General features: G+C 41.6%; 1 protein-coding gene across 8 annotated transcripts in view; it reads right to left on the reverse strand.

Annotated features, from left to right (window-relative positions):
• Window positions 1–7,783: 7,783 nt before the first annotated feature.
• SIPA1L1 (signal induced proliferation associated 1 like 1) overlaps window positions 7,784–22,839 on the reverse strand; it is a 214,772-nt gene continuing 199,716 nt past the window's right edge. For 7 of the 8 annotated variants that reach the window (XM_054067203.1, XM_054067208.1, XM_054067206.1 and 4 more), the window contains 7 exons: window positions 22,153–22,392; window positions 20,911–21,076; window positions 17,347–17,590; window positions 14,231–14,377; window positions 11,250–11,364; window positions 10,635–10,716; window positions 7,784–9,861 (listed from right to left, as the gene is read on the reverse strand). In XM_054067203.1, coding sequence (XP_053923178.1) covers window positions 9,718–9,861; window positions 10,635–10,716; window positions 11,250–11,364; window positions 14,231–14,377; window positions 17,347–17,590; window positions 20,911–21,076; window positions 22,153–22,392 — 1,138 coding nt within the window. In that variant the 3' untranslated portion in view covers window positions 7,784–9,717. The remainder of the gene's footprint in view (window positions 9,862–10,634; window positions 10,717–11,249; window positions 11,365–14,230; window positions 14,378–17,346; window positions 17,591–20,910; window positions 21,077–22,152; window positions 22,393–22,839) is intronic. The other variant, XM_054067207.1, reaches the window with a different exon arrangement.

A 22,839-nucleotide genomic window follows, 5' to 3' on the forward strand; every position in this document is an offset into this window, starting at 1 on the left:
CAAGCACTGAGAGAAAAACTAGCATTTCTAGCAAAGTTTCTACCTCTGCCTACACTTTAGATATGCAGGAATTCCTGAGCAAAGGTCAGGCATTTCTCAGGTGTTGCATTCTTCATCTTTTCAATCATTTTTTTTTTTTTAAACCATGGCCAAAACCACACTAAAGACAAGGCTAGTATTTCGTTCCTCACCTCCCACTTCTTCCTTCATCATTACAAAACTTGGTGTTCTCAACCATGTCTGATCCCTCCTACTGCATCAGGCTACCTCCCAGCTGCCTGGCAGGCCACAATCTGCTCCTCTTCTCCTAGTTCCTGTCAGCCACTGAAGGTACATAACATCACAATCTGACAGCCATGCAAGCTGCCAAGATCTTACCCAATGTGAGACAGCAGATCCTGAATTCAGTGCTGATCTGAGCAGCTCGCAGCCATCACAAGGCTGTTCCCACAGTCAGCTGCTTGGTAAGCTCAGCGACTGGAGAGTTAAACAGAAGTAGCCTTGTGGCACTCAGAAAGCCACTTGGACCAGGCAATTTCCAAAACCTTTGAGTACCTCTAAAGAAATATTAACAGTGACAGGAGAAGCAGTTAGGTCCAAATTGTTATCTGAGGCCAAAGGAAATAAGAGGGTCCTGAACCCAAGTTCCTGGCTCTGTCCGGGCAATAGCTTTACCACTCTCTTCTGCCGTCTTAGAAACACAGCGGAAAGCTGCCACACACAAACATTTTTATCATTGTCTCTCAATACCCAAAGTATCTGACACAGCAAGAAGAAACCTCTCCATGGAGACCATGCAATCCTGAAGCACATTTTGGAAACAGCTCTCAGGCCTCATGAATATAAAGTGAATTACAAAGTGCATTAGAGTATCACTGTATCAGCTAATACTCTAGTAGAGGTTTTCAGCTTTATCACATACATCATACAGAAAAGATCTTATTAGGCCTAGCTCATCCTTGGGGAACACAGTAGGATTAGTCTCTGTAGGCTAAGTGCAAGTGCTTTGTTTTGCTTGGGCAAGAGGGATCTGTGATTGATTTCCCATATGCAGGGTCCTAAGGAAAGGAGTGCCAAAGAGTTGAGCTGGGCAAGCACTCTTCTCTTTCTGTCCAGAGATTTAAACCATTACTGCAAGCTCAAAGGGAAAACAGTGCTTTGCTGATCAGGTCTCATTTGACTTAATTATAATCCTCCTACACCTAGGTGGTTCCAGTCACATCCTTTTTTCCCTATCATGTGGTAGTATTCTTCCCAACTTTCTCTACCTCTGCCAGAGGACTGTCAAGACCCACAATATGCTTGCTCAGATCAGGGACATCCACAGGAAAGGGAAATGCTCTGAAGAACTAACCGAGGCACCAACCTCTCTTTACAGCCAAAAGAGGATCTGAAAACTGTCTTACAGCTTGTCAGAGCAGTGAGGGGCCTCAGATATGGTAAGGTGTGGAGGGAGGTTCCAGGACAGCATACTAGCAAGGGTCTCTTTGTGTCCTTCAACAACCTGCCACACCTATTTTTCTGCCTTTTCTGTCCTGTCCTTCCCCCGTGACAGCTGTATGTGTCCCAAACTAGTTTTCTCCTCCTGCTGTTTCCTTTTATTTGATTTTCCAATTTCTCCTCCAAGTACAGTGCATGTCCTCAACCACACGCATCATCCTTCAAAGTGTCTGAAGACAGATCAAGACTGTTCAGTAGATAAAGGTGTTCTCTGGGAAGAATAGGAGCAGGTGGATGACGGGAGACTGCACTTCACTGTGAAGACAGTGATGAGGTCTCTATGAGGCAGTGTTGCAAAAGCCAGCACAAGCCTTTTCAGATCTATATCTCAGTCTCTCTCTTAATCAAGCATCCTCATGTGTGGGCTATAAGCAGTTCTGCTATCAGTCTTTTTCATTGTCATTTTTTCCACTTGCAGTTGGAGGAACCAAATATTCACTGAAACAGCAATGGATAAAAAGCAACATAAATGACAGTCACAGGGCTAGAAATATCCATCCCTGAGTCAATGTATATTTTAAGCCAAATCTAAAAGATCTAATAAGAAAAGCTGGGAGAAAATACAAGTTCAGCTAGTAGTCTGGTAGTTAGGAAGCTTCCCTGGGAAGTGCAATACCAAATTCCCTTTGAGAAAGACAGCAATGAAGCAGAGACTTCAAGTGCCCTGGACAAACTCCTTACCCACTGAGCTGTTTCGTAGAAGGGAAATACTCTGGCACCTTCACCCTCTCTCTCTTCCACCTCCTATGTTTCTTCTTGCTGAAAACTCTATTAGAGGTCTTTTAAGCAGCCAACTATGTGGACAAGAAAGCCTCAGTGCATACAAGTGCCTGCTTATCCTACTGAAGGGCCTTGAAGCAAGCTTCTTCCCCAAAGGTTCTCTAGGAAGGTGAATTCTCATGGGATGAGGAGTGGATGAATGAATAACAAATGGCAAATAAAAAAATGTAAATAAGCAGCAGCCTTTCACAACGGAGGGAGTTCACTGGGGAGGCATCAGAGGAACGAGTGTTGAAGGCCACAATGTTTGGTGGACTTGGTAAATTACCTGGAAAATGAGTGGGTAATAGATGTGACAAGCTCCTGGTGACATGAGGGTATGGTGAGTGAAAACAGAAGGTTTATCTGTGAAGAGCTGCAAAACAACCATATGCTACCAAGTGACAAGGTGAGAAAAAGCAGAAAAACTGCAATGTAGAAATTCAAAATAATAGAGATGGGAAAAGCAGTGCTGACCTCATTACATCAAGATGGGCTCTTGAGCTGCTTCTTAGAAATAGTGTCAACTTAGTTTATGTTCAGTAACGGTTAGAAAATGAAGTGTTAAGAATACTTTGGGAAGAGACAGAGAACAGAATGGAAAATGTCAGGATAACAGGGCGGTGCATCTGCATCCCCATGACTGAGTGTGCTTCTGGTCCTGCCATCTGCAAAAGGACTTAACAGAATGTAAAGGGCTTGGAGAAGAGCAACAGAAAAGCTTTGGAAGTGCTTCCATACAAAGAGTGAAATTAAGGCCAGACTAAGACTGGAGAACAGAGTAGTGAAGGATGGTACAATAAATGTATTTTAAATCATTCATGTTTTGGGCACAGTCAATAGGGTGTGATCGTTTGCGTGTCCCTGCCTTGCATAAATGGAGGAAAGGCAAGTGAACCCGTGGGTGGAAATCCAGAATAAACTAATGGGGTCCAGCTTCAGAGTTTCTGGCCCTCTGGGAGATCCCACTCCAACTCCATCAGCCTTGTTGTTCCTTTGAGAAATCTGGCCCCATTTTCTTGCTTTCCAACCTCTGATCAGGCCTTTTTGTAGCCTCCCTAAAGGACACAATTTATTCTGCTTTCTTCCCTAACCCAAAGGGAAGATCTGGAAGCATAGCACTTCCCTTTAAACCTGTTTTGACCCAATCATGGCTACAAAACACAGAAGTAGAAAGCTATGTAAGGGGAAACGTTGTTATTCCTCAGCACACGGGGACAGAGGTGAAGTTCAGGAGGCAGCAGAAGTTCAGCACTTCAGGACCTTGTGAAACCAATGCAGACTTTATCTGTTGATCTTTTCAAACCTGCCCTGTATAAAACTGCTAAAATACAATCCATTTGGAAACACACTAGGCTGCAAGTGGGTAGTATGCCTTAAAACAACACCCCTTCGGAAAACCTGATGAAGCTGAAACAAAATTTTCTCTGTGTTGTCAAATGTATTGTCCAAAACAACTCTGACGCTTCTCAATGGGAAAACTTCAGTAACACAGAGAATGGTGTGTGCTTACACAGAGTTTCAGTCCGCCTCTTCCTTTTCTCTTGTTAAATGGTTGGTGTCTCACAGAGAGCCAGCCCTGGTTTTTCCTGATCTGCCGGCCACTAGGTTGCTGGGAAAATACCTCAAGGGTTTTTGCCCGGGCTGTCTGTGGGTCCTCTGTTGACTGATGTGTGAAAAACTTGGCTGCCTTTTCTTGACCTCAGACAGGGATGGTTTTGCCTGCCAGCACCTTTCTGTGAGGCACTTACCATAATTTCTGCCCATTCCAGTCACAAAGATGCCATGACACAGGCAGCATGCCCAGGATTCACAGGAGTAGCAGGACTTGAGGAGGACACCTTACAGCAGGCTGGAAACCTATGCTACATGCTCCGATTCTGATCAGTCTCCTCTATGAAGGCTGAGATATGTCCTATATTTTGACTATTTAATAAAGATAGCTCAGTTAGAAAACAAACCTGGCTAAACAAACCTGCAGGTTTTGACTGGAGAACATCAGCTGGAATCTAACTGGGAAATGAGGGCAAACCAATCAGAACTCTGGAACTAGTTTCAGCGCTGTTTGTAGGCCATGGAAGCTGCAGTCATTGTGCTGCACCAGATCCCAGGTGGCAGAACTGCAGTCACTGACCACCAGACAACACAAACAAAATCTGCTGGAATAAAAGTGCAGGAGCAGGTGGGAGGAAGCAAGAGGAAGTAACAGGAATGAAGATTCAAACAGTACCAGGACAAGTTCCCCCCTCCCCCCTTTTTTTTTCTTTTTCCCCCTGTGGCATGAAACCTCTTTTTACTTACTAGTTGGTGACATTTACCACTATCACAACATGACATTAGGAAACCCCTAGTCCTTGAACACATCCTAGTTTTAGTCTGTGACTTTGTGTGTGAAAAGCTAACGGGCCTCCTTTGGCTGCCCAGAGCATCACCCACCCAGCAGCTGCCTAGCAGCACTCATGTCCTTTCTTGCACATGTCCATTCTTGCAGGCAGTGCAGAGAGGCAGAACCAGGAGGCTCAACCCAAGCTGTGGTTAAAGCACAGGCAGTACTGAGTATAGAAATGAAAAACCTCAGTGGAAAAAAAAAAATCAGAATTGTACTGTAGGAAGTTTATCAGTGGAGCAAACAAATCTCAGCACGCACCATGCCACAGGGCTTCCTTCCTGCCAGACACAAGCAAATGTGGGTGTTCTGCCCGAGGCAGGGGACAGCTTGCAGGCTGTCAGGGAGGGTAGAGACTCCGGTGTCATGTGCTCTTGGAGGAATGTAAGCAAAATATAGCCTGCAACTGCTGCTGAGGTTACACATTTTTACTGATAGCCTGGATAAAAAAAAAAAATCAACCTATCTTCTTCATGGTGAGGACAGTCATGCATTGCCCATGTGTCAGAGAGAACATGTGATCTCCATCCTTGGAAGTTTTTTTTTTTCCAATTGTATAAAGTCCTGAGCAACCTGGTCTTACCTCAGAGTTGACTCTTCTTGATGGAAGACTTTCTGAGGATACTTCCAATCTGAGTCCATCTGTGATAGACCACAAATTCTTCAGCCCCCACCCCTGTGGTTTGGAAAGGCCACGCAGCTTGCTGCAGCATCCTGGTTTTACTCTGTGGAGGTGCTCCCACTCAATTTGGCCACACTTTGCTATGCCATAAACAGCCCAGCCCACCTTAAATCATTCAGACACCAAACATCTGGCAGAAATACAAGCTGGTTGTGACACAAGTCAATCATCTTCTGGAAGGAGATAGATCCATGGAAGCACAGAAGGCAGAGAGAGGGACTTGCCTGCTGTGACCCTGTATACCAGGTGGGGGCAAAGCCTTGCAAGGCCCCTCAGCAGCAGCCAGACAAATCTCCCCAAAGCTGAATGACTCCCGCAGGCTGCTGCAGGAGAACGTGGGAGAGGGTCTACCTTTCCCAGACAGTGGCTGCAGCTGGTCTTCATTGCAGAAAAGAGGTGTACACAGCTGCCATCAGCCACTGCCTGCCATGAGGAAAAGGGGGTCCAAACTCCAGACCTTAGCCTCCAACAAGTCTGACTCACACAAACTCCTCAGCCTCCCCTCATGCCCAGCAAAAGCTGAAACCCATGCTAGGGGAAGGGGCTCTCCCTGCAGACCTCTGAAGTAAATATTTCTATGAGCATTTTACCCTGTCCAGCATTGCGTCAAACAGCACAGCAAATATAAGGAAGAGGTGAAGCCCTCCGTACCAGCCTCATCACTTCATTGCCCAGCTCCCGTCCATTTTGCCTCAGCAAAGCCCACGTCTTTGCTCCACCTGCAGCAGCAAAGAAGGTCAGTGTCACGTCTTCCCCAGGGAATCCAATAACGGATGCCATACCACCTCTGTTTCCCTGCTGCCTTGCAGCAAAGCAAGTTGCTCACATACAGGACCAACACCATACCAAAGTGTCTGCTAGGAGACAGCCAATTGCTTTAAAAGAGGATTTGTTAACTGTCTACCTGAAAGAAGGCACTAGGCCATGAGAAAACGATTATGTAAAGGTTTTAAAAACAGACAAGAAAACCCTCTTCAAGTTGTACCACATTCATGGGGACCTTTCCCACAAAAGGAAAAGCAAGGGAAAAGGCTCACAATATTAATTCCTCACAATACTAACTTATCATGTCTGGAACACAGCTTTCTAGAGTAATCACAGGCTATCACACAGTAAATCACACTTTAAGAGTACAACATGGATGTGCTGCATTTCATCCCTATGACATTTCCCCCCTGCCCTGAATGAACCAGGTCTCCTGTGCCCTTCCCACCAGCTTGTCCCCTCCTATTCCACCTCCTGCGTGCTTTACCACCTGCCTCTTACCACAGCCTGACACCTTCTGACCTCATGTAAGCTGCAGTCTCCCCACAGTGACCACCTTCATTTGGGGATTCTGAGAGAAGGCAGCTTGCTGCTGCTGTTCCAGCTACACCTGGCTACCCAAAACTCTGTCACAGGGAGAACAGAACCTTCACATTGGAATGCAGACAAGAAATACAACACTGTTTTTAGGAATATAAAATATCACTTCCTTGGGATAAATATGAAGGCAGCCCCTGTTACCCACACTTCCCGCACAGCCACCCGCCTTCTGCTTAGAACAGTAACTACTCAGGCTGCGCGGAGATGCCTGCAAGTTAGATCATGCCCTGGTCGAGGCTGACCTAGCAGCGTCCGTGGTGGAGCATGGGAACCTCTGGCGCAAATTCATCATGACTGCGGGCAGGGCAACTCCTTGACCTGCAGGAAACTTCCTGCTTCAACTCAATTGCCAGTATTCAATTACAAATGGTAAGACAGCATGTAGTTTTCTTTCCAAGCTTCAACCCCATTTGCTCTTGCTGCTTCAGAGCTCTCTTGGTCAGGTACTACCCTGCTATACAGACAGATGTTCTATCCCCACATGCCTCTTAAGGATCCATTCTGTGAACGAGGAAGATATGAACCAACCTCATTCTACATTTTTGAGCCATGCAGAATGATGATCCACCGGGCCAAAGAAAAAAATCTATGCAGAACACGTCCAAGGTTATCTCCCAAGTCAAATATGGAGATCTGGAAAACACAACAAACTCAACATCTAATGTTGCATGCTCACAGTTTTGGCTCTGGGATGCTGAAAGCTGTGCGTGGCCTTGGGCAGATGTGCCAGGCAAGTTTGGTTGTGACCTAAATAAGCTTCAGGTTTTCCAAGCAAGCTTCAAAATCCTGACAAGTGATAAAAAGCCACCACCCCTCCTTTACCATATCAGCCTGGTGAAGCTCAGAGTCACCGTTAAAGGCAGCAATATCTAATAAAGGGGGGAAGAAAACACATTTGTGCAGTGATACAAGTAAAAAGTAAAGGGATGAAATGTTTGTATACATACCAAGTAATGGCCCTCTAAGGGATGAAAAGCAGTGCTAAGCATTAAGGAAAGTGGTACAAGAACAAAGCAGGAAGAAATGGATACTCTGGAAAGTCTTAAACAACAAATGCAACAAAATTGGAAGAAAACTGTTTAGAAGAGCCTTTAAAATGAATTTTATTGTCAGAATTTTACAAGTAGCCTTCAGTGGCATCATACAAGAAGAACTCTGTTGCAAAACTCTAATAAATAGTCTGCCCCAAGTCCCAAAATATTTTTTGAAATAAAATAAAAACCAAACTTAAACCCAAAAGAGAATAAAAGCAAGACTTCAGGATGCTCAGAGATGTTAGCAATATTTCCCATTTACAAATAATATCAGGCATTATATAAATCTCCTTCATACAAGTCATTAAAAAACCCAAAGACATTCTAAACCTTTACAAAAGCACTCCAGAAATAGTTCCAAAGAGATCCATTTCCATGACAAAACATTAGAGAAGAACTCCATGGGGATTAGCATCACAAATGAAGTTTGAGGTTGATGTGTAGTGTGTACTTGTGTGAAGCAAGATTAAAGAGCATGAAAAAGGATTTGAAGAGAATGTGGAAGTTTCTGTGACAAGACTATGCTCAATGATTTTAATGTGTCTTTTTGAGAATGTGGTAAGGAAGGGGGTGTGGATGCTCTTGAAATTAACCCCCAAATACACTACACTTTATGCAAGGCAGTATTTATTAAGGTAGCAACTGTATCCTCAGAAGGGAGTAGAAAAGGTTTCTCAGCACGCTGCACAGTTCAATGCCTGTGCGGACTGCAGTGCCTATATTTTATACTGACACCTAAAAGGTATTTTCTGAACAGACAACAGGTTGTGGCAAGTTAGCCGTTCCTTCAAAGAACAAGAAATTAATTTTCCTCACATGAGGCAGTTTGGGAAGTCTCATGCTAGACAGTTCCACTGGGGATTGGGGATTTCAGAGCTCAAATCCTATCCCAGTACTTTGAAAAATAACTCACCTTTACATATTCCTCTGTCTACCACAGCAAAAGGATTATAAGACCTCTCATGTAATAAAATACAGATTGAATAAACACTTCTCAAATCTGTTGTGATTTGAGAAGTCCAGAGAAATGGAATAATGAGAGGGCAGGTACACAGAGATGCTTTATGTGGATTTTCATGGAAACAGGTCAGGGAAAATAAATCTTAATCTCTTTACAACTTCAGCCAAAGTCTTCTGCACATTTGCAAGTAACAAATTCCCCTAGAAGGGAAGGGGACTATACTTCAGCAGTACAGCAATAGCACTTAGTATCTCTCAGACTACCTGATACAGTATGGACTGCAGCATGCCTAGTTTTGCTGTTGGAAAGTTACTTGCAGCCATTGTTTCCACAGGAAACAAAGGCTACGAGAAATGCTAATGCAACAGATGTGTGATAATATGCCTCACCCATGGCTCATGTCTCTAGTCTCTCTCCAAATGTTATGATGCTGGCTGTACTGAACCATACACTATGGACACGCGTTCTCTGTAATGTATGGGAAGGTAGCACTAGCAATCAAGCGCAAATTGCTAAGGAGACACCTAAAACATTGCATTACATCCCTTCGTCTGTGGCATACTTCAGAAAACAATGTAAGAGCAGTAAAATAAACATTTCTTTCTAATTTTCTAGATGTCATAATATTTGCCAAAGCTGCAAGGAAAAGCAGATTACCTGAAATGGAGAGAAAGGAGTTAATGGAAATAGAGGCAGATGGAACAGCAAGCCTGATCCAGCCTCCAAATAATTTTGTACATAACAGATAAAGAGACAATGTGCAAAAAATAGACATTCACATTTTAGCAGTTAAACTTTTATTTTACCTTTTTAAAATTATTTACTTTGTTTTTTCTACAAAAGGCAGACATTGATTGTTGATCTGCAATTGTTCTGAGTGCACGCAGAGATGCAAAAAAGGGTTATTGGAGGATCAAGGACAGGGAAGTGCTCTGACTATACTTTCACATGTCAAGATTAAGGTGGCATTAAAGCTTAAGTCCCAGTAATAATATTCATAACAGATAATTTCCTTCCCTGGATGCTGTTTTCAGCTCATATCAATTGTGTTGAAAACCCATTCGGTGAATTTCTTCAGTTTCTCAGTTGCATTCTGGGATTCCTCCTGTAACCTCAGGTTGTCTTCTCGCAAGTGTTGCACTTCAGCCTGAAGACTAGCCTTGTCCTCTTTTTCCTTAGGCATGAGGAAAAATACAGATCTTAATGGAAATATTAGGCCATGCTTCCTACCTATACAGAGAAGCAAGAATCTCTTAAGGGAGCATTAGTCTCATTCTTTACAAGGATTTTTATGTGCAGTAACACATGGCTTTATAGCTAAGGGACATTTCTGACATTTGAATCCTCACTTTTTGCTTGAATGAGCAGGATTTCTCTGTATTAAACTCTAACGCAGAGCTGGCTCCCAAGTGGTGAAATAAAACTGAGCATGCCCTGTTCTGTATATACAACACATGTGAAACTGCTGATGGTTAACTAAATAAGGGATAGGAAATATTCCTGCAAACATTTCCCAGCTATGAGACTTATCATCTAAGAACAGCAGATCCTTCTTGCACCAAGCCAGCATTATCACAACACAGGAAACTTCTACAGTAGAAACTATATTTTTAGATAATACTCTCAGCTTTTCAACGTCAGCCCGATACATTTACACAGACTAGCTTCGAGCCCTTCACAGTGTCACCTGAATTAGGAGTGCAGGTACTCTGAATCATCCTTCCAATTTAAACAGAGGAATCAGATGTCTACAAATTCAGACACTCCACCCTAGTCTTGCTTAATTACAAATATAGCCAGAGAAAAGTAGTAAAGAAATGTCTTTTTCTTATACAAGGATGAGACTGTCCATCCTCACGCATGGCAAAGCAGGATTACACAGTTATTAGCATCAGCTAACAGCACCAAATACAAGTCTTACAAATTCTTAGTGGATGAAACATTTACCTTCCTTAAATCCTCTTGCAGCATTTTCAGCAAACCTTCCAGTTGGTCCACTTTAGAGGCAAGAGTTGGAGGAGATTCTTTACTGTTGAAAGTAGGAAACAAGAATAGGTATTGGTATGATTTACTTCACATAGGATAGCTAACAGCCTTGTCTATACCAAGTGGCTTTATGTAGGTATGTGCTCAGGCACACTAAGAATTCACAAAATGAACTAAAACCCAAAGATTACATGGAATATATGCAGCACATTAATCAACAGAACAAACTTAACTCGCGATTAATTGCGGTCATCCCATCACTTGACTTCTCTCTACTTCTACTTATTATGTGTGCCCTGAACTACCATTGCTTTGGACACATTCACAAACAGCTCAGACAAGAAAGAAGCTGCAAAAAGCTTCAACTGGACTTATGATTTTTCTGTTTCCACTTCTCACCACCTTCTTCAGGAGAACTTGTGAAGAGTTCTTCTGTGAAGCCCAGAGGTGGCTTTCAAATACATATTTTCCTACTCTTCTCCTTGGTTTGTAGCTGAGGAAGCCCACATACCTGGTGTATTTACTTGCCCTGTGTAAGGCTTTACGGAAACCCGCATACCTGGTGTAATTACCTACCCTGTATAAGGCTTTATCTGTGCAGTAAGCTGGTCCTCAGCCTGATCACCACTGGAGGCAGCGCTCACAGGTCTGTGATTTTCATCAGCAGCAGCAAAGAATGAAGCTCGCTGAACTGAGAAGGAAAACATACAGAGAAAAACAATGGCAGCAGTGATGATTATTTGTTCATGCACAGCACAACAACTACACTGCAGGATCTCAAAGCAATCTAAGAAGTCTGTGTCAAGCAAGGTAGTGGGACTGTTGGGAACTGGTCCAGAGGATGGCTACAAAGATGATCAGAGGGATAGAGCACCTCTGCTATGAGGACAGGCTGAGAGAGTTGGGGTTGTTCAGCCTGAAGAAGAGAAGGCTCCTGGGAGACCTTACAGTGACCGCCCAGTACCTGAATGGGGCCTACAAAAGGCTGAGGAGAGACTTTTTACAAGGGCACGTAGTGAACAGATGGGGGGAATGTCCATAATTGGAAGCAGGAAGATTTAGATTAGACGTTATGAAGAAATTCTTAACAATGAGAGCGGTGAGGCACTAGAACAGATTGCCCAGGGAAGTTGTGGCTGCCCCATCCCTGGAAGGGTTCAAGACCAGTTTGGATGGGGCCTTGAGCAGCCTGATCTAGTGGGAGGTGTCCCTGCCCATGGCAGAGGGGGTTGGAACTGGATGATCTTGAAGGTCCCTTCCAACCCAAACCATTCTACAATTCTATGAAGTGACATACCAATATCCCTTGACAGAGGCAAACTGGCATTGCAAGTGTTTGCACCTGGTTCTCCACTTTATTGGATTCAACAAGTACTAGCTCTGCACAGCCCTGCGTGCTCACACAGATCATCATCATCATCATCATCAGGTCAAGAAGCTCTCCATGAGGGAGATGCTTAACAGGACAAAGTAGACACCCCAATGGCACACACAGAGTCCACACAAGTCCAGTTTCAAGAGAGGCAAGAAGCCAAGCTGGAACAATAAGCGCTGCGCAGAACTTACTGGGCACAACTGCATGACACTACTTAATAAATCCAGAACTATATTTAGCTTCATTGCATAAAGGATCTCTTTATTTTGGGGAAGAAAAGCTTACTGAGCACAATTTACATGTGGAAACCAAAATGACCAATGCAATATTTCAGAACCTGAAACCTTTTCCTTCTGCCTTCGAAAACACTTTCAGACTGAAACGTGAAACTTCTTTCCTGCTTTATGCCTATGCTTTTTTGTCCTGTAACCTCAGATGTTTTAACACATCTCTTAATAACTATCACATATGGTGTGACTGAACTACCAACTGCCCCAGCCTCTGAAGTTCCCTAACACAAACAGTAACAGAAGTACTGTTTAACATCTCTTTCCCTCATCAGCTGCTGGTCTCTCACTAGAAACAGAACAGTATTATGTTTTTCTGCTTTAAAAATCTTTATTCTGTGCTTTCAACATGGCTAAAATTAATGTGCCTTGGAATTTGATGGAATTTTTCCTGCTCCTCTCTTTTTTCCTCTGAATGAAAATACAGAAGGTTGGTGCAGCTCAGGACTCCAGGCAGCTTTTGTTTCATCTGGCTGCAGATATCACTATTTCTAACTTTGAGGGCTTTCGCCGAGACACCAGTCAACAATGTAGAAGAGAGGTGTCCAGGATCACAAATCAGAATTTAGGTTGCTTGGTACTCATCAATCCCTACTGGCACTGGGCAGAGTCTAGAGACTGGGATTATTATTGCCATTGGACAGGTGTTCCTTCCTGCAAGCCACATCTGAAGGTATTTTTACAGTGGCAAGATCAAGGTGCCAGCCAACACATTACCCCAGCTTTTCTTTATCTGAGCTGTCCATTTGTTTCCTTCACCATACTGACTTTGTTCACAGTTAAAGAAAAACATAAGTGAATTTGGGGCCCACAAAAGCAAGGGATTCAGGTTAATGAGGACAGTCAAATCTAATGAATAAATGAGAAAATCTTCTAAACAGACATTGCCAACTACACTGAGATGCATTAAGACATAGCTTTCATCCCTATGTGGTGGTGAAAAAAAAACTTCACTACAAATTTATCTCATCTTCAGGACTAAGGCTTACTTTGAGTACTCTTTCCCAAGACTGCAGAGAAGAAATCCTACAACTGCTATAGCAATAGAGCAGAGAGCACACATATGTCCTGAACACCAGCTTAGACACGCATTGTCTTCATGATGTTTCTGGCCACTACCAGAGAACAGCCAAGAAAGCAAGTTACTTCACAGCCTTCTCCAACCACGCAGAATAAAGTCTAAAAGATTCAGGATCAGTGAAAACATTTTCTTGAAGGTGGGACAGAATTTATGCTTAGGAAAGGCACTTCTATTTAATAGACGTAGAAGATTTTTCCACTGGATTATGGTAACGGTAAGGTAAACTCCCTTTGGGCTGAAGTGGATTTAATTGTCGATTCAAATTCATCTAGGAAACTTACAGTTCTCTTCCATTTACTAAGCGTCAAAGAGATGGAAAGTGCCAAAGGACGAAACAACACTTGTGTGCAAGTTAATGTTTTCACAGTATGAAAAGGGAAGAATGGCAATGGAAAAGCATATATCAAAAAGGCATATTTCCCAAATTTCCTTGGCAGCACACTTCAGCTGCACTACAGATAAGCAAGCAATCATTAATGTGCTCATATATTTTCCCATGCTATTTGTCTTTACTTTTGCACTACTGTGCCAGATGTATTTTCCACCATAGCTGTGATGTCTACAGCTGCTCTACACGAGAAGAAAAGTAGCCAGTTTCACAGAGATTTGTCCAAACTGTGGCACAGGGGAATTAATGTATAAAGAGAAGGCATATGAATATTACATATGAAATTTTAGGCTGTTAGGACTTGAGTTGCTATTTTCGATGAGCTTAAGCTTCAGACTAACTAGAAACAACAAAAGCAAGAGTCAAGATTAAAGATGAAGCATGCACAAAGACCAGCTTTCTAAGTATTATATTCTGAAAACTTACCTTCAAAGGCTTTGGCAGCATCTACCAAGTTTGACCAGTCCAGATCAGAGGCAGAATCAGGCAATGGCATAAGACCAGGGTCTGGCATGGGCTGCCGTCGCTGCTCCTGCAGATCTGTGAGGGAGCTGTCTGAGGCAGAAAACTCTCCTAGGGTAATGCAGAACAAATTATAAACTCCACAGTAAAACATAACCAAATTTCTTTTTTAATATCAATGAATCTCTTTTTTTTATTTTTTCTGGGACAGCATTTTCAGAACCAGAACAGTAGAACGTTCGATCAACTGTAGTTGACCATATACAGCGTGTTAAAAGTCAGTTTTCTTAGACAGTGCTCACAAGGACATTCACTTCCTTTCTAACCTGCCTGAATCTTATAGCTTAGCATTTCAAAAGCCACTTTTTGATTCCTCCAAGCACCCGGGCTGGAGGCAGTATTCTTCTACCCAACAGTTACTGCCTCTAAACAAGCTGAAGATACTTTGGAGGACTCTGCAGCTTTCTGGGGCTTCTACACTCCCTAGCATCTATTTGCTCTTGTAAAAATAAAAAATTGTGGGTTTTTTTTCCACCTCTCTTCAAAATCTTGCAAATTCATGGGAGCAGACTTAGGCTTACCAAGATGAATCAGAGTAAGAAAACCTTTAAAATGACTTCCACAGCTTTGTACATCTCAGCAGTTTAGTGAAATCTCTTGCTTTTTACTGAAAAAATACCACACCTACCCATAAGCCAGTACATAGGCCACTATGGAAAAACACTGGCAAACTTGAAAGAAGGATATAAACTCCCTGTAATTTTGGGTCAAAGTGGTGCCTAGCAAAGTGAAACACCTGAATCATCGCTACTGAGTAGGGAAAGATCGAATTGTGAACCAATGATTATCTACTTTACTTGAGTTTGCTGGCTGGACAATCAGAAAACAGGCAATGCATGGTTGGTCAGCACACGTGTAAGCTCAGCAGCAGTAATAACCACCTGCTTCCTCATGCCCTCTGTCAGGATGTAAAGAAAGCTTTGAAAAATTTGTAGGTGGTATTAGAAGCACCAGAGACGTAGGGGTGAGAAGATGGACTGGACAACTGTGAGGAAGCTGCAGCGAAGAAGGGTATAATGAAGAAACTATTTGGACCAAAGCAAAAAGCAAGGTAGCGTTGTGGGCAGAACACAGGCCCATTGGTTTTGTCCCCCCTCTTTTTTTTTTCCAAGAGCCTGTATAACTTAAATAACTAAAATAACTTCAGCTAAATAATACTGCTGCCCGGGAATCACTGACCAGAAAAGCTACAGTGCATTCACTTCTTTGCTCAAAAGTCTTGATTTTTTTTTTGTCTCTCTATGCACTTAATTTTATAAATGTAAGCTTAGCTCAATATTAACAGTGAGGATTCTTGTATTATCTTCCTAAGAGGCCAGTTATTTTGGAAGTTCTTAACATGAAAATATTTACAATTAGTGACAAGATACACAGAAGAAAAAACTAACCATTGGAAAGATTCCCTGCTTTAGAAGCGTGAGGTGGATTGTTAAATAAGACAGATGAGTAAATATGAGTATTTTTAGCTCATTGTTTTCCCTCTTCAAAACAAATGAAGTTGCTCTGGAACGGCTGCTCTTTGTTATCAAGATATTTGAATTAAAAGAATTTGAGATAGCTGGAAGCCAACAAATACTTGTATTAAATATCCAGCTCTACTTAATCCTTCTCTCAGTAAAGGCAAGAGCGTGTGAGAATTCGTGTGCTGCTCAGATAGCTCGCAATTCTATCACGCAGGCTCTATGTGTTGCAGGAAATGGAAAATCTTGTTTTGTTGACAAATGTAGAAAACTTGTGTGCTAGGAGGAGTAATTGGTTTGGTGTGGAAGAAAACGTGACAATGAAAAAGGTTTTGTGGTTTTCTTTTCAGAAAATACAGGCACCCAAATGAAAAGAGACCAAGTGTTGCTTTCCACTTCTACTCAGACAACATCATTAATCTTCTCACCCTCAGAAGCCAAATCCACCAGTCGGTTACAAGTGTAACCATGTCTGCAAAGTTATTTTAGTGGGTATGAAAAGAAGAAGAGAAGAGAGCTCAGTTTCCCAACTGATGCAAGGAACATGTTATACAGAAACAACAGCTCGTGAAAACGTCAGGTTCAACACTGAAAACTGATGCCTGGTGATCACAGATGAAAAGACTTCTAAAATAGATTTCTTCAGCAGCCTTCACTGTCAAATGTATCCTGTGTATCTAAATACAGACCATGCTTAGGGCTCACTATGGTGAGTTGAATCTATCGGTAGCCTTACATTTTCCTCTTGAAACATACTAAAACATGAATAAATCACAGCAGAGATGTACTTCTTCAGAAAACATTGCAGAATACTACACCATGAGATCTAGCTCTGTACTTCTGGAAAACACATTAGCACACATTTAGTTATGAGGCACAGTGGGAACCCGTGAAAATTCACTTTCTCACTAAGACATTCACATACAGCAACACACAACCTAAGAGACAGACCTACAGAGACTTTTCAGTAAACTAACGGGGTAAAGCAGAGGGCCTCTTTGACAGCACTTTACCAAGTAATTTTTTCTTGTTGGCTGCTGATGCATGACTAAAATAAGAAACTGAAGTCCTCTACAATGAATAGGGTAAGGGAGTCAGTGCAGTAAAAGCTATATCCGGTGTAGCCATACATCCAAATGTCTCCTAGTATTTGTCCACTTTTATATCACTACTTTCCTAATAGTAATTTGTTCCCATAATTCCACATCAAAAGGAATTGACACCCGAAGTTGTCACCGGTGGATAACCAGGCATACATTATTTTCCCATTGGTTGAACTGGTCCAGATGACTCCTGAATGAAAATTTACAGCCCATGAGGCAAATTTTTGTGCTCCTTCCACAAGGTAACTGTAGGACCAGTCATGCAGTCTTACACCCACTGAAGTGAGGGGAAAAAAAACCCTCATAATTCCTGTCCTACTTTATATTATCAGGCACGTGACTCAACTCTCCTCATTTTAGCAAAATCAAGATGGAAGCACTAATTGCTGTAACATTTTACCTTAACACGATTCGCAAAGGATTCCTTTGAAAGCAGAAAAATGGGAAATACGCTTACCATGCAGTGATTTCATTCCCAAAGTATATGATGGTCTCCGTAATGGCAGCGACTTTGGGAGAGAAGGGTATGTGCTGGTGAATAGGACATCATTTGGCATGGCTTGGTCCAAGAGCGAGGCCCGTGAGGTGAAGAAGTGGTCCCTTTGACCACTGTAAATACTCTCATCTGACAAAGTCCTCTGCAAGGCACGCCTTGTGGTAGGTGTGCTGGGAAAGGGAGACTGACAGGACAGAGTGTGTGACTATACATTCATAAAAACAAATAAAAAGAAATGAGAAAAAAAAAAATCAATAAAGAAACTTTTGAAGAATACATTGACTTTTTTAGAGTTTTTTTTTTTTTAAATTAAAAACCCAAGTTTTAAAGTTGTATTTTTTTGGGGTGAAAAAAACCTAAAGGAATCTGCTTTGAAGGAGATTATAACTACATAGCATATATAGATTTTTTTTAGCCAATCTCATGTTCTACCTTTAAATACTCTTCAAATTTCTCCTAAAGTGGAAATCTCAGGTCTTCCTTGTAGATTCAAGAGCTGATGTGCAGGAAAGATATTTACAGAAACAGACTGAATGCTGCATAAACCAGAACTCTCCTTCCTGCCAGGAGGAGGCTGCCTTCCTGCAGGCAAAGCACCAGCAAATGCCAACTAACTAAAAGTCTCATTGCACAACTAAGAATGTCCTCCATCGCTTTGAATCTTCAGAAGGATTTGAATCAAAATTAAGTAAATAGTCCCATGAGTTAAGAACTTGTGTTTTACCCCCACCATCACCCCAGCTTCTTCCAAGCTCCACACAGGAGCAAGCAATGCAGTGGTTAGCTCGGAGTTCTGTACTCTCTGGCCAGTGCCAGTGAGCTGCTGTCAAAGAACGCATAACCATTCCCATCAGCAGAAACACCAATTTTCATGAAACCTGTAGCACCACAACTATCTCTTAAGGAATAACGTTTCGATACAGTTTGGCTGAAACTTGATCTTTCATGAAGAAGTGGCAAATAGAAAAAAAATGACCTCTAATGCCCTCATTTGCTCTTTAAGCAGGTTTAAACAAAAAAGGAGATAATATGATTTCCAGAAAGTGTAATTAAACTTTATAAAGAGTTGCTTATTTGCACATAAAAATCTTTCTGTCAACTTATATAGACAAAAGAAATGTTTAAACAGACGGTACTCTCTATTCCGGTGATCAAAATCTCACACAGAAGGTGGGAGTGCAGGAAGGAGTCTACTGGTACTGCACAGTGGAAGAAATCTACCAGATTCATTTTTTTGCCAAAACATTACAAATTTCATTATTACAAGACTGCTGCACATTTTGATTTTACAATCAAGGATCAGAAACAATTACGATTACTTCCAAAACCCTGCTATCATCAAAAAAAACAAAGAAGGAAAGAGAAGCCGTGTTCTACATCAACTTCCTATTATGTCAAATTCTACCTTGTGCATTGCCTCCCTCAGCACATGACCATCACAGTACAAACCTTGCACATACAGTTAACACTAAAGAAATGACAACTTCTGGTACGCAGTTGTCACCATGTTACACTGAGGATCAAGCTGCTTTTTTATTCTGAAATATAAAAGCTCAATCAGTAGGTTTATGTTACAATCCAGCAAAATCTCCCAGTACTTGTCCTGAAGTGGCAAAGGAAAAGACAGAGTTCCGCATTTACTTGAGAGTGGCACAGTTCACTCAGTGTAAAGAATTAGGAGCTAGAACCACAAGTTAGTATCAGACATTGAGATTAAAAGGTTGCAGAGATATGAACATCTGATGGGAATTCGAACAGCGGCAATCCAATTAGGAATTGTCTTCTGATAACAGAGCAGAGCAGAGAAGAAAAGAGGGGTGCCTTGTCTGAGAAGATATACTGCATAAGAAGATAAGGAAGGTTGAGAAGATAATAAAATGATGCACAAGAGAGAAAATCACAGCCTAGAACAAAGTCTACCAGCAAACAAAGCCCTTGGCAGCCAACAGACAGGAAGGAGGTGGATTTTTGGTCTTTGTGCAGTGAACTAATGAAGGGCATTATCATTCTTTCTCTTCCTTTCTTTCTTTTTTTAAACTGCCAAAAAAAAATTATGCCATAAAAGCAACATTTTTGTAAGATGCAGTAGAATTCATGCAGCGGGAAGAAATGACAATTACTTTTAAAATGGAAAAAGATATTATTTATTAGTGTGATAGAATCTCACATGCTGAAATTTAACAAACGTGTAACCTGAGTTAACATACTTGTTACATTCCACCAGGAAATAAAGATCGGGGTAAGAATTAATTCACTAACCCTGAAGCAGAAAAGCAACAAACTTTGGTATGTACACACTTTTCATGCTCTTCAGGTCACCTCTTTAAACAGAATGGAATTTATTGGAATGAGAATCCTTGTTCAAAACAACCAACAGAAGATGTTGGCGTCACCCATGCTCCACTCCTCCTGAAACTACCACATACATAAGAAAAAGGTATCTCGCCACTGGCAAGTTTTTTTTCCCTCTGGCCTCAAAGGTGACATCTGAAGTAGTCTGTATACAGAACTTAGCACTTTGAAGTTTTAATAAGCCACTTTGGCTTTTTACAAGCAAAGAAAGAATTTGCAGCACCCTCTTCTGCATCGTTGCTGTGGAAACCATATAGACTCTAGGTGATGAACATGAGCTGTTTGGAACTGATTGTACACAGAGCCTGGAGAAATGATGATGTTCTCTTCAAAATGACAGACTTAAACATTAATATATGAAGTCTTGTGTTATTATTTCCTGATGTATTTCAAAATGCGTGTATTTCTACCTATTTATTCTGGATAAATATTTACTTGACTTTAGGGAACATTCTTGGTCCTTATGCACTAACAGGATTAGAGAGGCATAAAAGAGTGCCTTTTGCAAGGAGTTTCAAAACTGTCAACAAGTCACTGTCTAGTGACACAACCAGAGGACAACATTCAAATGCATAAGACAACACAACAGGATTTTCCATGAGCCAGCAGTCCTAAACGTTCTTTGCAATTTGGCATACTTGTCTCTCTAAATCTGAACTGCAATAATATTGTAGTGATTATAATAATGAAATTGTTCCCCGAATGTACTTCTCTAGTAGATAAGTCTGTGACAAATAGATGACTTTCTGTCCAAGATGAGAATTCAGAGAAGGCCTTGGAGTTTATTTTCCTGTTATGGGTGAGAACAGAAAATATCCCATCTGAGAAACTCTTGAGTCAATTGCGAAGTCTAACTGTATAAGCTCTGCATGAATGAACACTTCAGCTTTGACTGCTTTTAAAGCACTCAGCATTTTCTACAGAGAAATCTTAACAGCTTCACAGTCTTCATCCTTCTTGAAATAATGAAGCATTTGCTGTATTAGTTCATGTGCCTAGGCAGCAATGAACCCAATCATTCCTATAAAGCGTAACCTTACACTTTTCTATTTTGTAACAATGGAACTATGACTTGGATCGGAAGAGGACTTATGTGTTGCTCTTTAAGTATCCTCAGATTTCACTTAACTGTGACAAGAGATAGCCAGAAGGCAGACTCTCTCTTTGACATACCTTAAAATTCTTCTGGGATTCAGGTGTTGGGCTATCAAGATCTATCAATTTCTTCAGCTCTTCTTCAACAGTAGATTTGGATGCTCGTTTTGGTGATGCTCGTAGATCTCTTGCTGAAGCACGCAGCCGAGGATGGGCCATTTCATTGCCATCGCTCTGGTGACGTCTTAAATGAAATGGAACAGAGACATTCAGGTCTCAAAGCCCTGGGGCAGGAGGCATGAATGAAATAAGAATTATAGCACCTTCAAGGTTTGCAAAGGAAAAACCTAGGTAGGGGGCACGAAGCAGGGAAGGAGTTTTGCTAATACAGCAGAGCCTCATCTTTACGAATACCTGTTGAAGCAATAAACCTGTTTAAAAACAGCAGCTAGTAACACACTTAAATGTTGCAGTAATACTACTTCCCAATAAGGCACAGAATCAATTAAAATAACTATTGTGTACAAAACTAAGAAAATACAGATGTCTTCAATGAGCCCCAAAGCAGTAAATTGCTAAGTTTCTCTTACGTTTTAACTGGCTCATTATAATGTAGTTATCAGAAAGTTTCACCACCTCCTTTCAAGAGCCAATTTATTAGTATCATCGAGGGATACTGTGCTAGACCCAATAAAATTAAGGAGGGTTGAACAAATTACTCTGAGTTGGGCAGTTTTCTGAACCACCTGCTCTCCCACCAGACTTAAAGGAATAATATTTTCACTAGTAAGTTGTTTCTCAAATTCTCTTCCAAAAGAGATGGATGCGTATTGTAAGGCAGAGAGATCTTGGCTTGCTTTAAGCCACCTGGAAGGGATACTGGCAGTAATCTTAACAAGGCAACATGGAGTGCCACAGACCTAATGCATAGCATGCGTAGTGCTAAGTGCTACATGGATGAGAAGCTTACAGAAAACTCAGGGTCTACATTAAAAGGACTTTTAATATTTGCTCAAATAGTATTTTGAGTCACCTTTAAGAAGTCACAAGGATATACAAGCTGTAGTAGGACTGAAATCCATACAGTTCTCTAGAAATGATAAAAAAGTCTTCTACAAGTTAACAGGGAATGAGATTAGCTTACTATCAAATATTTAAACCTAACTGCAGAACTCTTGATTAAAGATTAAGTTCTACAGAAAACTAAGCATTCTATCAAACAGTCCTGAGATTTTTTATACACAGAAGTGTCATAGATCTCAATTCTTCTTTAGGATTAAAGCAAATAACCAAACAAGAGAACCAAAAAAACAGTCTTACTTTCTTGAATCCATAAACCCCACTGAGTTTATTGTCCCTTCTGGCTTTTTCCATCCGATCAGATACTTGCTAGTAGCACCCTGGCGAGGGTAGAAGGTTCTAGGACCAGATGCTGAGGAAGAGGAAGAGGAGAAAGAAGGTGCGAGCTGGGGAGAAGTAGCAGAATGAAGCTCTTCTTTAGGTGAGCTTCTGGCGCTGGTGAGAACAACTGGGCTAGCAGAGTGTCGTGAGCTCATGGTACTAGGAGAAAAAACAAATACAAAATTTGCCTTATGTGTGTATATGCACCCTGTTTAAATATTATTAAAGCAGAACTGTGGGCACAAGATGTTACTCTTACTACTAGAAGGTAGAGTGGAAACGCCAGTTTGCTGCTCTTAGAGGCCACCCATCAATGGTTTGTTAAAAACATCCCGCATAACAATGAAAAGTTCTGTAAGCAACCTCTAAAGATACAATATGCCACTGTCCCCTTACTTCCCTTCAAAATGGGAAATCTGCGTTTTAAAGTCATCACACAGATTAAAAATACAAGAGAATGTATCTGAAGTAGCAAAAAAAGAACCTGAGTCCAATGTCTTGCTCAAATGCCCAGCCGTGGAAGCTTATTGTTGGAAGAAGGAGGGGGACTTTAGATGGGAGCTACTCTTTAGTTCTCCTGATATCCAAATCTGACGCACCTTGCAT

Source organism: Cuculus canorus, chromosome 5, assembly GCF_017976375.1.
Source record: "Cuculus canorus isolate bCucCan1 chromosome 5, bCucCan1.pri, whole genome shotgun sequence".
Classification (NCBI taxonomy): Eukaryota; Metazoa; Chordata; class Aves; order Cuculiformes; family Cuculidae; genus Cuculus; species Cuculus canorus.